The following is a 16203-nucleotide window of genomic DNA, read 5'->3' as shown; positions in this document are numbered from 1 at the left end:
GTAAAATGGGGATTAAGACTGTGAGCCCCACATGGGACCACCTGATCACCTTGTATCCCCCTCAGCTCTTAGGACAGTGCTTTGCACATAGTAAGTGCTTAACAAATGCCATTATTATTATTATTATTATTGTTGTACTCTGCCCTTAAGGAGGTTAGTAGAGGTAGAACTACTGTGGTTGGAAACATCAAGAGATATGGAGAGAGGCTGCAGCTAGCTACCCAGTCTTGGTACATGTGCATGCTAGGAACAGGGGCTGCCATGGGGCTGGTTATGGCCTTCTTATTCTCTTATGCAGGAGATGGTCTAGAGGAATCAAGGATCATGTTTCTCCTGGTTTTCCCAGTTCTTCCTTGTGATTTGCGGACCCTCACCTCAAAATAGAACTTTCTCATTAGTTATTCAGACTAGTTTATTCAGAGTCCCTGCATCAGCTTGGCCTAGGAGAAAGAATACTGGGAGTCAGAGGACCTAGTTTAATCTCGGCTCTGCCAGTTGCTTGTTGTGTGACCTTGGCAAAGCCACTTAACTTCTCTATGCCTCAGGTTCCTCAACTGTAAAATTGGGATTAAGTACTTGTTCTCCTTCCTTCTTAGACAGTGAGCCCCATCTGGGACAAGGACTGTGTCCAACCGGATTAACTTGTTTCCAGTTCAGCGCTTAGAACAGTGCTTGACACATAATAGTAAGCACTTCAGAAATACCATTATCATCGTATGAACTGACTGTGGACAGGTTCACGACCCCACTAAAGGACGAGAAGCAGCGTGGCGCAGTGGAAAGAGCACGGGCTTTGGAGTCAGGGCTCATGAGTTCAAATCCCAGCTCTGCCACTTGTCAGCTGTGTGACTGTGGGCAAGTCACTTAACTTCTCTGTGCCTCAGTTCCCTCATCTGTACAATGGGGATTAAGACTGTGAGCCCCACGTGGGACAACCTGATTCCCCTGTGTCTATCCCAGCGCTTAGAACAGTGCTCGGCACATAGTAAGCGCTTAACAAATACCAACATTATTATTATTATTACACAAAGCCAGGTCTTGGTGGGTATATTCAGTATGGGAAAAACGATTTGCTAATGGTCGCAACCTGGATTGATGATGGGCTTTGAATGGCAGGCATAGGGTCCTGTCAAAGAAACTGCTTGGGAAAGAGGGAATGAAGACCACTGATTCTGAAGAGAAACAGACTTAGGTGATCTCCAGAGAAGATGTGCTTTACTCCTTGGACAGGTGACACGGTTCTGCCGGAATTAGGGAATGTTCTTCGGGTACCATGTGTCTGCTTGGATACAACATGACACAGTATTGGAAGAATGTAAAGTGCACTCCCTGTTTTCCCCTATTCTGTCATAATTAAGAAGAAGCATTTTCCCAGAATCCCTTACGGTGGGATTCTGCCCCAATAATAATAATAATAATGTTGGTATTTGTTAAGCGCTTACTATGTGCCGAGCACTGTTCTAAGCGCTGGGGTAGACACAGGGGAATCAGGTTGTCCCACGTGGGGCTCACAGTCTTAATCCCCATTTTACAGATGAGGGAACTGAGGCACAGAGAAGTTAAGTGACTTGCCCAAAGTCACACAGCAGACAAGTGGCCGAGCCGGGATTCGAACCCATGAACTCTGACTCCAAAGCCCGTGCTCTTTCCACTGAGCCATGCTGCTTCTCTAATGTGACCTCCATGGTACTGGAGACTCACCGTACTGTTAAACTGTCTGCCGGTTTAGAATGAGCATCTAACAGAAGATTATTAATCAGAACTATAATTTAGTTCTGATTAATAACTATGACTTAACTACAACATGGTCTGATAACTTATAATCAGATCATGTAACTTACTCAAATCTAGGAATTGGTTTTCTTAAGAGATCATATTTCTAGAGTTTGGGGAGGCCTGAAACATTCTTTCTGTATTGTTTGGAAGCTTCTGGTTTTACTGTGCGGATAGTATTCAGTGGAAATCCTTAGGGGATTTATAATCTATGCATCTCATTGGGACTATTTGTTAGGAGAAAGTGGGAACACCCAGAATTGGGGCAGGATGCCTCTCCCTGAGCCATTTATGAAAAAGATCATCCTGGAACAGAGGTGCTAAAACCAATGTCCTCACTTGCCGCTTGTAACCTTTGCTGCTACTGTTCTATTGTGCCACGTGGCTCTTAGAAAGGCAGCTGAACTGTCTGTTGCGTCAGAGATGACTGTCAGCAATTTCACTTCAGAGGTCAAGAAGGGAGGCAGAGAAACAGCAATCCAGGTGCTTCTGTGGAATTTTATTCCCTCCCCAGTTTCATCAGGGATATAGTCAGGGAATCCAGGGCTGAGAGCACACTATCTGCTCAGACCAAGATTAGTCGAACATACTACTGCACTTGGTTTCCCTAAAATGATAGCTTTCTGGCTGAATAACAACACAGCTTGGCACAAGATCCTTTGAACTTCAGCGTTCTACTCTGTAAGGGACCCGTTAACAGGCCAGTGCCAAAAAGCAAAAACCTAGGCTCTTTAAAAACGGTTGTAAAAAAAAGGATAGTCCACACCGCAACAAGCTATTCAAATACTTTCAAAGTAATAATAGTAATACTTATTCATAATAATAGTAATAATCATAATAGTGGTTTTTGTTAAATGCTTTTCTCTGTGCTAAGCATTGTACTAAGTGTTGGAGTAGATAAAAGGAAGAGAGTAGCAATTTTTTCTATAGCCAATGGAGCTAATCACTGTCACTATAATTACCATAGGAGAATTCATTAATACCAAGAACTGCTTACATGGTTGCCTGTCCTTCATAGGTGAAGAAGATGCCACTGATGATGAAATTCACTTGGTGCATGTGTGACTGAAAGGACCAATGTGGACCCACAGTCCTGGCTGCGTTGTGCACACAAAAAGACTGTTCCTCGTTGTGTTGTTTTGTTCGATGTTTGTCACGCCTGGTACTGTTTTTGCTCCCCTCCCCCCCCTTATCTCTTGACCTTTACTTAGCTTCTGTTCCAAATTGCGGAACACCATTCTGGTCTATCTGAGGCAATTGACTCCCACTTTTCAGCTGGGGTGCAACATTGTCAGAGGTTTGGTCTACTGTTTTACTGTATCTAAGAACTGACATCAGAGGGAAAAGCACAGATCTCTAAAATGCAAACTTTATGGATTTGTTATGGAACACATTTTGATTCATGAAAGTCCATTTTTTAATCTCCCTGTAATTTTTATTATAACTTATGAGACATGAGATACAATAAGAGGTCATTTTAGGAGATTAACTAAAAGAACACATGACATATTTACACACAATCCATGGAAACTAGTCATTTCAGTCAATCAAGAGTATTTATCAAACACTGATCCCATACAGAACACTGTACAAAGCATTTGGGAGTTTGCAGTAGAGCTAGGAGATGTATTCCCTACCTTCAAAGCAGGGAGACAGACATTAAAATAAATTATAGATTCGGAGGAAGCAATAGAGTGTAGAGATAAGCAGCGTGGCTTAGTGGAAAGAGCATGGGCTTGGGAGTCAGAGATCATGAGTCTAAGTCTGCCACATGTCTGCTGTGTGACCTTAGGCAAGTCACTTAACTTCTTTGTGCCTCAGTTACCTCATCTGTAAAATGGGGATTAAAAATGTAAGCCACATGTGGGACAACTTGAATACCCTGAATCTACCCCAGTGCTTAGAACAGTGTGTGGCACATAGTAAGCGCTTAACGAACGCCATCGTTATTATTATTATTATTGTTAGAAGGACATTCAGTTAGGGTAGTATGAGTCCCCAAGTGCTGATTCTCTCAAATCTGAACTAGTGAACGGTTTGTAGACAGAGGCAGAACAGTAAACAGTGCTGGCTGTAGAAAACAGAAAGCCCAACAGCCCAACATGGGATAGTCTTTGTGCATACCCAAGGTGGGGGCAATTGGTCATTCACTGGACTTTCCTGTCACATGTGCCACTTTGTGAATATTCACTAATCACCCTGGGAGTCAGAAGGACAGAGTTCTGATCCCAACTCTACCATTTGTCTCTTGTGTGACCTTGGGCAAGTTACTTGACTTTTCTGTGCCTCAGTTGCCTCATCTGTAAAATGAGGATTAAGACTGTGAACCCCATGTGGGACATGGACTGTGTCCAACCAGATTAGCTTGTATCTACCCCAGTGCTTAGCTTAGCACAAAGTAAGCGTTGAACGAATAAATATTAAAAATGCATGGTTGCTATGTAAATGGATGTAGGTGCTCAAAGCCACCAGAGGGGGCAAAGAAACTCATTGGAAATGAATCCAGAATGACTGCTTTTGAGGAGTGTGGAATTGAATAATAACAATAATAACAATGTTGATATTTGTTACATGCTTACTATGTGCCGAGCACTGTTCTAAGCACTGGGGTAGATGCAGGGTAATCAGGTTGTCCCACGTGAGGCTCACGGTCTAATCCCCATTTTACAGATGAGGTAACTGAGGCACCGAAAAGTTAAGTGACTTGCCCAAAGTCACACAGCTGATAGGTGGCAGATCCAGGATTAGAACCCATGACCTCTGACTCCTAAGCTCGTGTTCTTTCCACTGAGCCACAGCACGGTGAGGAGTCAGAAGGTGGTTGTGGTGTCTGCTTCTGGAAGGTGGTATCACTGTAAAGGGCTGAGCTGAAACTCTTTCATGTTACTGCCATAAGCGATTACTTATATTAAGGGGAACTGATTTTTTGACTCGGTGAAGCCACGTGGCCTGTGCCGAGAACTTTCACGTTATCTGGTTGGTACTGCAGTGTCATCGCAACAACATTTACTGTTGATGCTCTGAAGAGTTAATGATCGCTTGACCGGTGGGCCAGATAGACATTGTTATGGAATAACTGAAAGACACCGTGCCTCTGATACTTTGGTAATCGTCTGTGAATTCTAAATATAGGGTAGGCAAACTTTACAGACTGAAGTTTGGTGGAGGGATTCATTTATTTTCAGTCAACTGTGAGACCGGATGAAATGTGAGGATTTAAGTGGAGGCATTTCCTGATAAGCATTTTTGGGAAGCTTAAATTAAATTTTAAATTTAAAAATTTTTAAATTTAAAATTAAATTTTAGTATTTAGTTGAGGAATTAACAGGATAGAGCTAAAGATTCTGTGGACTTGGAAAGCAGTGTGGTCTAGTGGAAAGAGCATGGGCCTGGGAGTCAGAGGACTTGGATTCTAATCCCAGCTCCTCCACTTCACCTGTGTGATGATGGGCAAGTGACTTAATCTCTCTGTGCCACAGTTTCCTCACCTGCAATACAGGGATTCAATATGTGGTCTCACTCCTACTTAGACTGTGAGCACCATGTGTGACCTAAACATCTTGTATCTACCCCAGATCTTAGTGCAGTGCTTGGCACGTAGTAAGCACTTAACAAATACCACAGTTATTATTATTATTATTACAAGGAACAGGTGAGGGGAAAAGAGCGTGACCTAGTGGAAGAGCATATCTGCCAGATCTGCCACTACTTGCTATGTGTGATCTTGTGACGAGAGCCTTACCTTCTCTCGACCTCCCTTTCCTCACCTATAAAAGAGGGATGAGCCTGGCTTTCCTTGCCTCAGACTGTGGGACAGTGGGACAGTGGGACAGAAACTTGGAATGGATAACTCCACACCCACCCTAGTGCGTGACAGCTAATGCAGTGTTAATGCTATAATTAAGAAGTGTCTTTCCCATGATCTGGACACCACTGGATCTAGAGACAAGCCACTTGGGTGGGTGCTTGGAGACAGAGAGGCCGGAGTGGAATAGCTTTTATTATGTTGATTGGGACTTTCGTCCCTTTGCTTTGGGAGGAGAGGGGCGTGCTTTCTGAGTTTCTTATTGTGCATCTAGCAGAATTATTTTTCCCGAGCCGATCTGATTAGCAGAAGATGTTGCCAGAAGCTTTCAAATAGGTAAATCTGACTTAGAGCAGTAGATGTCACTAGAGTAATGCATTTTTCTACAAACTCACCTACTTCTGAGGGTGGTTACTCACTTGCTCTTTATTTGTAATTTGCCAAAGAGAATGCAGGTTGTAAAGGACAGTAGCCTGAATGTAATGCAGATCAGAGAGCTGTCTATGAGAAATTATTGGGAAATTTATTACTTAGTACATCCATAACAATTTAGATGGCTGTCAAGGATGGCAAAGCTTAAGTTTACACTGTTCCTCTGAGCATCTTGCAATGATTACTGGGGTCAAAATCCTAGAGAGAGAAGACTATTGACCCAATCCAGGAGTGGTTTTATGTTCTTGTAGCCCTGCTGTTGGTCAATCAATCAGTGGTTATTTATTAAATGTGTGCAGAGCACTGTTCTAAGCATTTAAGAGAATACAATATAACAGACTTGATACACACACACCCTGCCCATAATGGGCATATTCTGGAGGCTAGAACAGTGTTCTGGAAATCAGGACACCTGGGTCCTAGTCTTGGTTCTAATAGTAATAGGCTAAGGTGGGCAAAGACCACAGATGCCCTTTATAATGTATTACACCCCTGTTCATACTAGTCACTAGTACTATAATCAATTCCTCTTCCAGATCCAGCCCTATCCTTGGCCTGCCTTGTACCTTGGCCATGACCTCTCTGGTGTTCATTTTCCTTGACTGTAATAATTATGGTGTTTGTTAAGTGTTCACTGTGTGCCAAGCACTGTACTGAGCACTGGGGTAGATACGTCAGGTTGGGCACAGTCCATATTCCACATGAGTCTCACAGTCTCAACCCCTATTTTACAGATGAGGTAACGGAGGCACAGAGAAGTGAAGTGACTTGCCCAAGGCCACACAGCAGTGGTAGAGCCGGGATTAGAATCCACAAACTTCTGACTCCCAGGCCCGTGTTCTATCCACTACACAGTGCTACTTGTCTATGGAACTGTAGAATGAGGCAAATGATAACTTCCCTACTTGATAGAGTTGTAGTGAAGTTAGAATATAGATAGGTTAGGAAATATATTTGGGAACAATAAAATCTACAAGAAGTGTGTCTTATGAACATTATTATTATTATCTTGACATTTGTTAAGTGCTTACTACGTGCCAGGCACCGTACTAAGCACTGGGGTAGATACAAGACAATCAGTTTGAACAGAGTCCATGTCCCACATGAGGCTCACAGTCCTAGTCCCCATTTTACAAATGAGGTAATTGAGTCATGGGGAAGTTAAATGACTTGCCCAAGGCCACATAACAGACAAATGGCAGAGTAGGGATTAGAACCTATGACCTTCTGACTCCCAGGACCAAGTTCTATCCCTATGTCATGCTGCTTCCCCAGTGCCTTGGTAAGTGTTTTGGGGAGAGTTCAGAATTTTCTACTAGCAATGTCTCTGCTGCACAGAATTGCAGGCTGGAGAATGGACTACCCTGAGCTTCCAGGATGGAGGAAATTGCTGACTTTCCTCGCTGGTTACCCCAAATCTGGGCATGGTTCTTCGAGGTCTGAGTGCAGTTTCCTATACCCAAGGTTGGCACCATTTAGAGAGGAACAGGATAGCATCAGTTCACGTGGCCCGCCTCCTCTCATGCCACCTCCAAGATATATCTCAAAAGGAGGCCTATGGCTAGTGCAGTTCAGGGAATGAAGTCATGGGGCCTTGTCAATGATTGGCCGCTCGATCCAAATGGCTCCAGGGGGATTCCCACGGCTGGTAGAGAGCACAAGCAGAATCCGTCTGGGTCTGTGTTAAAGTTTAAATGAAAACAAGTGCTGGAATCATTTAATATATGCACCTTACCTGGCTGTGACATCCATCCCAACGCCCCCTAGATTTTAAATAGGCAAACTGGTGATAGGAAATCTTTTAGATGTGTTAGATATTTTCATTTTGAAAACATGAGTATTATTGGAAATTTTTCAAAGGCCTAAAGTAAGGCTAAAGAGATTATTGCTCAATGCTAATAAAGTTTCAGTTGAGTTCACAAGGACCTAAGTTAATGATTGCTTGACTACACTAGGAGCAAATAAAGTTAAGCACTTCTAATGGATGCCCGGAACTCAGATCTACTCCTCCTCCGTCCAAATGTATCCAGAATTCCCTGTTCATGTCAGAGGAGACTAAGTCTCTAAAGACAAAGTTGGAACCTGTGCCAAAAGACTTACTGTTAAAAGCACCTTGAATTGTAAACCCAGAGAGTCCTGCACATTGTGCATGTCTGGGGACTCAGCAGTAAAGGGCATCAGGAGACTGCAAGTTTTAAGTGGCTTCCCCTAAAGACTGAAGAATTTGTGATTTTGTCTTATTCTTCCTTAATGTGTTCTTTTAATTAAGAATTTATAGAATATGCACTAGACAGCAGCTTCCCAATTCTATTTGCTTTTCCTTTTGTCAGTTTAAAAAATATTCTCCCTGATTTACAATTCATCCATAAAATACGGCATCCTACTTCTGGCAATAGGACATTTCTTTTCCAAAACAAAGGTACCTTATTGCTGAGTTTGCAATTTTTCCCCCACATTCAAAATCTAAACCAGTTACAGTTATTCAGGCAAATGATTTTCACTGTGCCGAGAAACCATCAACAGTGACTTCATGTGAAGGTCTTCAGAGAACTTACCATCCCTCAATCAGTGGTATTTATTGAGTGCTTACTGTGTAGGGTACAGTGCTAAGCACTTTGGAGAATGCAATACAACAGAGTTTGTAGACATATTCCCTTCCGACAAAGAGCTTACAGTCTGGAAATGGAGACAGACATTAAAATTAAATCAAATCAAATGATCTTATGGAAAAATGTTCATAGCATAGAGAGGCAGCATGGCCTAGCAGAAAAAGGTATGGGCCTAGGAGTCAGAGGACCTGGGTTCTAGTCCCAACTCTGGCATGTGTCTGCTGTGTGATCTTGGCCTAGTCACTTAACTTCTCTGTACCTCAGTTACCTCATCTGTAAAATGGGGATTTACTCCCTCCTCCTCCCTCCTATTTGGACCTGTGGACCTCCCAAATGCCTGACATACTATATGTAGGATGCAAACATGAATTACATTGTTTTCTGCATTTTCTTAAAAAGAAAAAACTACACTTTTGGTTGATTTTTCACTTACTCTGGCTAGTGCCTGTAATGTTTAGAGAAATATCAGTTACAGGTGAGTGGTATACGGCATGGATGAACAAGCATAAACACCAACAATTGTATTTTTAATATTTCTAAGATATTTACAGAAAGACTAATCTGATTGTCATTTTGTTTTGCTTTTTTGAAGCGGCAACATCTTCTAGCTCATCTAAGCTAGGACCAGTGGAATTGACCATAATAGTTACTGTTCCAGTTTGCCTCATGTCTGTAGCTGCAATGCTCGCCATATACACATGCCAAGGCCGCCACTGCTCCTATAAGAAGAAAAAGAGGCAAAATATTGAGGAACCCCTTTCTGAATGCAACTTAGTAAATGCCGGGAAAACTCTTAAAGATCTAATCTATGATATGACAACATCTGGATCTGGTTCTGGTATGTATTCACAGCTAAATAAGCAAAAAGACTTTCATTTAACAAATAAAGAAATGGAAAGTTCCAGTTCCTGCTGTTAACTTTCCTAAATGCATCTAACTGTAAAACTACTTTCAGTTGCAGAAGTATTTCTAATGAAGTTATCAGCAAGAAAGTGCCAGGCAGTAAAAGAAGCAATGTCTCTGTCATCACGTGACTTATGTCTTCAGGCTCTCACTTTACATTATTTCAGGGATTTCTCAATATATTCCTGAAAGTAGGAGGAAGCAACATTGACCCAATTTGGAAAATAAGAGTTGGCTTATCTGTGCTACAATGGCATCTTGCGATTATAAGTGATCGATTGTGTCTAAAGCTTTTTGGAAAACCTGTAGCAGTTGTGGTACTTGTCTGGCATCCCAAGAGACTTGTGTAAGCAGCCAGAACTGAAAACAACATTAATTCTTGAAGCACAAAGGCAGGGAGCCACAGTAGATATACAGGTCTGTTTTGCCTTTTGCTTCTCCTCAGTCCTCAAGAACAGCCCTAAGGGATTGGTCACAGCAGTTGTACCCTTGACTCCTTTTTAAATATACCCTCAAGCTGTGGGTCCTACAATTTTGGGAGGGAGTTTCAGGAAGAAGCTAGCCTCACTCTCCCTCTCCCTTCACCTACTCCCACCTTGAAACCTCACAGACTTACTGAATCTCGCCTGAAGCCATTTATGTATCTCCATTTTACAGATAAGGTAACTCAAGCACAATGAAGTTAAGTGAGTTGCCCAAGGTCACGCAACAAGCGATTGGTGGGGCAGGGGTTAGAACCCAGGTTCACTGACTCTCAGGCCCATGCTGTTTCCACTCAGTTGACTGGGTTTGGTTTGGTGCTGGCCCAGTTGGGTTTTAAGACTTGAGGACAGGGGTGCTGGGACTGACAGGAGTCCATTTTGGACCAGAAAAGTTGTTAGTGATTTGTTCCCATAAATAAATCTGGGGTGATACAGAAGTCTGGCAGGATTTCCTTTTCCTAAATAGGACAGATTTGTTTTAACCCCACAGGGATTCTGCTCTTTTTACTTTATAAAATAATCTGCTATGGGTTTTTTTTTAAGGTGAGAAGAGGGTGGCTTTATAGGTCAAGAGCACAAGATTGGCTCTCCAGGAAACAGAAATTTAAGCTTAATGGGGACTATTTATTCTTCCTGAATCTATAGTCTCGGCTTTCTGCTTATTGTTCATCGTTCTTAGAAATCCCCCAAACAGAGCTCTCGTTGGATGTCAAGTCTGTTCTATGCACAGTGCAAACCACAGTCACCTAGGGAAGGATTCATTCTGAAGCTAGAAGCCTGCAAATTTGAATCAACCGTTCAGTTTGGCAAGGGTGTGGCTTGAAACACATTTGCTAGAAGAAAGGAAGTGGGAGTGAAGTCCCTTTTGTTTTAACAACTAAATTTTTAGTGCCTATTGCTAAAAGAAGTTACTTGAAAAAAATTGCCTTTTCAAAGCTTCTTTTGCCAAAGGATTGCTGCCTCAGCTTCACTGCAGCTTTGCCTTCAGTTTGTTGTGGTCCTAGGTAATGATTGCTCAATAAATACCATTGATTGATTGATAGAAGCCATGGCATGTTATTAGAAACAAATCCAGAGGTGAAAAAAAGAGGCTTTAACATTTTTTCATCATCTTAAATATCTGACTTTCCAATACATGGTGGATGGTAATGATGGTGTGGCTTCACATTTTGGTTAAAGATACCCGATATGATTCAGTTGCTGGAATTTGTGACTAATTTTAGAACCCGATTATTTCTTCTACCATTTCCCTACTGAACAGTCACTGTTTCTAGGGAGGATGTACTCATACAGAGCAGCCAAGCTGAGGAAAAGGAAGAAGATTGGTGGCTGTACCAGGAATTAATCAGTCAGTGACTTGGCTTTCTCCTGTGAGTGGGGGTTCGAGATCCTAAACGCGTGAGTTCTGGGTCCATCAGGAGCAGAATGGTCATCCATCAGAATGGCATAGCAGCCATTCTGGAGTGAACCCCCTTTCTCTTAGCAAATTCAGACATTGTTAACAGGACTGTTTCCAAAAGCAAATGGGCCATTCTTCCAGGGCAAATGGCCATTTCATAGCTGGATCCTGCTGTGAGTTGGAAATTGAGGCCTTTCCTGACCCTCATGTTCTGGTGCTTATAATAATGCTCGCTTGCACTTACAGAGCTCTTTCTTTTCTCAAAGTCTTCCAAGGAAGCTCTCTCCCATCATCATTCAAACTCTGTAATGCTTTCAGTCATGAAGTCTGTAAACAGGCTAGATTAAGCAAATGATGCTTCCGTAGTTTGCTCGTTTTACCTTTCTGGCCTGAGAATGTTAAAGTTGTGAGGTTGGGACCAGAACTGAAAGGTTTATAAGAAGCACTCTGTCAGAGCAGGTGGAGTGATGACTCTGAAGCTGAGGATTGTCAGGGAGGAGTCCTTACCACATTTGTAAATGGCAGTTGATGTTTTGCAGCCTGGGATTCATTTTTAATTTCAACTCAGTTCCTTTTTTGACAGTCAGCTCCTTTTGGGCAGGGAGCCTGCATTTTGTTTCAGTTAGAATAATATTGGTATTTGTTAAGCGCTTATTATGTGCAGAGCACTGTTCTAAGCACTGGGGTAGACACGGGAATCACGTTGTCCCACATGGGGCTCACAGTCTTAATCCTCATTTTACAGATGAGGTAACTGAGGCCAGAGAAGTTAAGTGACTTGCCCACAGTCACACAGCTGACAAGTGGCAAAGCTGGGATTCGAACTCATGACCTCTGACTCCAAAGCCCGTGCTCTTTCCACTGAGCCACGCTGCTTCTCAATGCATTCCCAAACATTAAGCACAGTTCTTTGTCCTCAGTAGATCCCCAGTAATCAATCAGTCATACCTATTGAGGACTTTCTGTGTGGGGAAAACTGTACTAAGTGCTTGGGAGAACACAGTATAGCAGAGTTGGGAGACGTTCCCTGCCCACAACAAGCTTACAACCTAGAGGGGGAAACAGACATTAATATATATAAATAAATTAAGGGTATGTACATAAGTGTTGTGGGATTCAGGGAGAGATAAATAAAGGGTACAAATCCAAGTGCAAGGATGATGCAGAAGGGAGTAGGAGAAGAGGAAATGAGGGCCTAGTCAGGGAAGGCCTGATTGAGTATAGAATAAATCTCTCATAATGATAAGCAGACCTGCTGAAGTCGCAACAATAGAACCACGTGAAATGTCTCAATTCACTGATGGCTTCTTTGGAGTCGTGAAACTGAAGTTGAGACAGGTAATTCTCTATGGGCTTAGCTTGGAATTGTTCACCATTTTAATATTTAAATCTGGGTCTTTGAGGCCAGTAAGATAATAAAAGGGAACCGCCCTTCTGGCTTGTCTTTCTACACCTGCCCAATGGTGCCCTCTTGGCAGGGGCTGAGTGGGGTGGCAGGGGTGGGGGCTTGAAGATTCTGCAGGATCTTACGTAGTATTTACATTGAGCTGTTCACATTTTTAATATAGCATTGAACTTGTTCTTTGCAGTTCATTCTTTGAGTTCAGCTTATGTTCTGGAATTAGAAGCCTCCCTTTTCTAATATCCAGGACAACAGCAAGAACATTTTTGTTAGTATCTGGAGGGTTGTTCTGAAATTAGGAGGAATGATGGTGACGTTTTGAAGAAAGCAGTTGCTCTTCTGATTATCGCAAGGAGAATTTTAAGAAATGTGATGAGCAATGGGGGAATTCATGTTACAGCATCAGTATGGGTGGATCAGGCTTCCAAGAGACAAAATGACAGGCAAAGGGTTTTCTGGGTATTTCCAGTTTGTAAAACTGTCTTCTCTTTGCACCTCAGAGGGGACATTATGAGAATGGACAGTGTCTTGAGTGTCCATTTTCTAGCCTGTGAGTTAATCCTCGAGACTGTAAGCTTGTTGTGGGTAGGGAATGTGTCTGTTATATTGTTATATTGTACTCTCCCAAACGCTTAGTACAGTGGTCTGCACACAGTAAGTGCTCAATAAATAAACTATTTATTGGTATATTGTACTCATTCAATATTCAATAGTATTTATTGAGCGCTTACTATGTGCAGAGCACTATACGAAGCGCTTGGAATGTACAAATTGGCAACAGATAGAGACAGTCCCTGATTTTTGACAGGCACTCTCACAAGTGCTTAGTACAGTGCTTTACACACAGTTAGCTCTCAATAAATATGATGGAGTGAATGAATGAATGAATTATAGTAAGCAACATTCTAGAAAATGGATCATGTAAGGACATTTTCTTATCCTAAAATAATGGCCATCTTGATGTCTTTAAAGAATTACTCATGTTCATTTTTTGACATCCTCAGTGATAGTATGTGCCTTTTTTTTCATTAGGTTTACCACTCTTGGTCCAGAGAACAATTGCACGCACAATTGTCCTTCAAGAGATAGTGGGAAAAGGCCGGTTTGGTGAAGTGTGGCATGGGAGATGGTGTGGGGAAGATGTGGCTGTGAAAATCTTTTCTTCAAGAGATGAAAGGTCTTGGTTTCGGGAGGCAGAAATCTATCAGACAGTTATGCTGCGACATGAAAACATCCTTGGCTTTATTGCAGCTGATAACAAAGGTATTTATTTCAAGCAACTTTTAGTCGTATGGGTAAAAATGTCCAGTGAATTTTTAGGAGACAAAAAAAAGAAATCTCTGGATTTTCATGCAGAGAAAATATGCTTGATTTATGTCTATACATGTCAGTGGATCGTTTTTTAAAAACCTCTGAGCACAGACATCTATGATGTCAAATGGTCATCAGCATCATAACCATCATTATGGTCAGTTCTCAATTACTCTTCTAATGTTGTTCTTTCTGTTTGTTGACCTGGTTTCTTATTGTTTGTGTGGTTCTTGGTATCAGTCCTCCACTTGCACTGGGAACTCCATGTGGGACAGAGCCTGTCTGATCTAATTAATAATAATAATAATAATTATGGTATTTGTTAATCGCTTACTATGTGCTAAGCACTGTTCTAAGTGATGGGGTAGATACAGAGTAATCAGATTGTCCCATGTGGGGCTCACATTTTTTAATTCCCATTTTTACAGATGAGGTAACTGAGGCACAGAGAAGTTAAGTGACTGGCCCAAGGTCACACAGCAGACAAGTGGCAGAGCTGGGATTAGAACCCATGACCTTTGACCCCCAAGCTCGTGCTCTTTCCACTAAGCCACGCTGCTTCTAACCACCCTAGCATTTAGTATGATGCCCAGCACATACTATACCCAACCAATTTCCCTAGGTGTTGGAAATTACAGTGAAAGTATGTCATTGCCTCTACCCACTAAACTCATGCAATTTAGTGTTTGAGGAGTCAGAGAAAATACATTGACAAATTACACATTAAAATAAAAAGGAAAAACAAAACTAAAGGAATAATATAAGGAAAAAAAATAAGTCTTCACTTCAAGTGGCCATGGTGAGAGCAGTTCACACTTTGAGACCTGGTTGCAGCCCTCGAAAAGTGGGCAGTGTTTTTTCTCAGAAGTTGAAAAAATTCTGTACAATGATTTCCTATTTTGGTTAACATCCTGAAAGCCCACAAGTTTGGATCTATGGCATCTAAAGTAGACTTCCAGCTCTTGACTGTGCCAGCATAGCCACCTTGTTAAAACACACTGCTAAGATGGTAACCTGTAGATATGAGCCTGTGGAGAGGATGCATCTTAACTAACTGAACTCTGCAGCTTAATCCCACCATCCAAAATTGGCTCATGGGGAAGACTCATTTGGAAAAAGGAAAATGAATGGAACATTTTTGGTGTTGTTTTAGTCACAGCCATGCTTTCTCTCTGTGGGATGATGGTTTAGAAAAGCAGCTTGGCTTAGAGGCCAAAACACAGGCTTGGGAGTCAGAGGACATGGGTTCTGATCCTGGCTCTGCCCCTTGCATGCTGTGTAACTTTAGGCGAGTCACTTCACTTCTCTGTGCTTCAGTTCCCTCACCTGTAAAATGGGATTAAGACTGTGAGCCCCAATTGGGGCAACCTGATTACGTTATATCTACCTCAGCGCTTAGAACGGTGATTGGCACATAGTAAGTGCTTAACAAATGTCATTAGTTTTATTTCTATGTAACATTGGTTGCATTTTTCTTCCCATCAGCTCAAAGTACTTTGCAGGAGACTTTACAAAAGCAAACTATATTTCACCCAATAAAGGCTGAGATAGTAGCTGAGTTTCTCCTGCATGTTGGATTCAATGCCGCCTTTGATATAAGGGTAATGGGAAAAAATTATTTTCAATTGTTAGAGGCATATCTATTTTTCTGCCATGTAATTATCTTGTCAGATATACATAGGGGCTGCCCTATGCCCTATTCTGGTAAAAGAAGGCTTAGGAGATTCCTTAATTTTGCCACAAAAGGCTAATTCTGAAGGAATTAAAATGATGTTAAGGTTGCAGTTTAACTTTAAAACATTTTGGTTTATTCTCTGGGATAAACACCAATCAATCAGATGTATTTATTAAGTGCTTACTGTCTGCAGAGCACTGTACTAAGTGCCGGGTAGGTGCAATGCAATAGAGAGGCTGATCCCAGCCCTGCTCACAAGGGAAAGGGAGCTCCAGGCCAAAGGCAGCATGCTTTGCATAGAGTAAGTGCGCAATAAATACAATTGAATGAATGTGGTTAAGGGGTCGGCGGCAAGAAAGATGAGCTTGAGGTACGGTGAGCAGGTTGACCTTGGAGGAGTGCAATGTGCGGA

The 16203-nt window shown here is 42.0% G+C and overlaps 1 protein-coding gene across 4 annotated transcripts in view; it reads left to right on the top strand.

Annotated features, from left to right (window-relative positions):
- ACVR1C (activin A receptor type 1C) overlaps nucleotides 1-16203 on the top strand; it is a 62893-nt gene that overhangs the window by 16486 nt on the left and 30204 nt on the right. For 3 of the 4 annotated variants that reach the window (XR_003761968.1, XM_029071744.2, XM_007671134.3), the window contains exons 3-4: nucleotides 9212-9457; nucleotides 13838-14068. Coding sequence is in view for 3 of the 4 variants with exons in the window: in XM_029071744.2 (XP_028927577.1) it covers nucleotides 9212-9457; nucleotides 13838-14068 (477 nt within the window). In the remaining variant the exon portion in view is untranslated. Of the gene's footprint in view, nucleotides 1-2791; nucleotides 2936-9211; nucleotides 9458-13837; nucleotides 14069-16203 lie in introns of all 4 variants that reach the window. The other variant, XM_029071746.2, reaches the window with a different exon arrangement.

The sequence above is a fragment of the Ornithorhynchus anatinus genome, chromosome 9, assembly GCF_004115215.2.
Source record: "Ornithorhynchus anatinus isolate Pmale09 chromosome 9, mOrnAna1.pri.v4, whole genome shotgun sequence".
Taxonomy (NCBI): domain Eukaryota; kingdom Metazoa; phylum Chordata; class Mammalia; order Monotremata; family Ornithorhynchidae; genus Ornithorhynchus; species Ornithorhynchus anatinus.
This window is presented reverse-complemented; position numbering and strand designations above follow the sequence as displayed.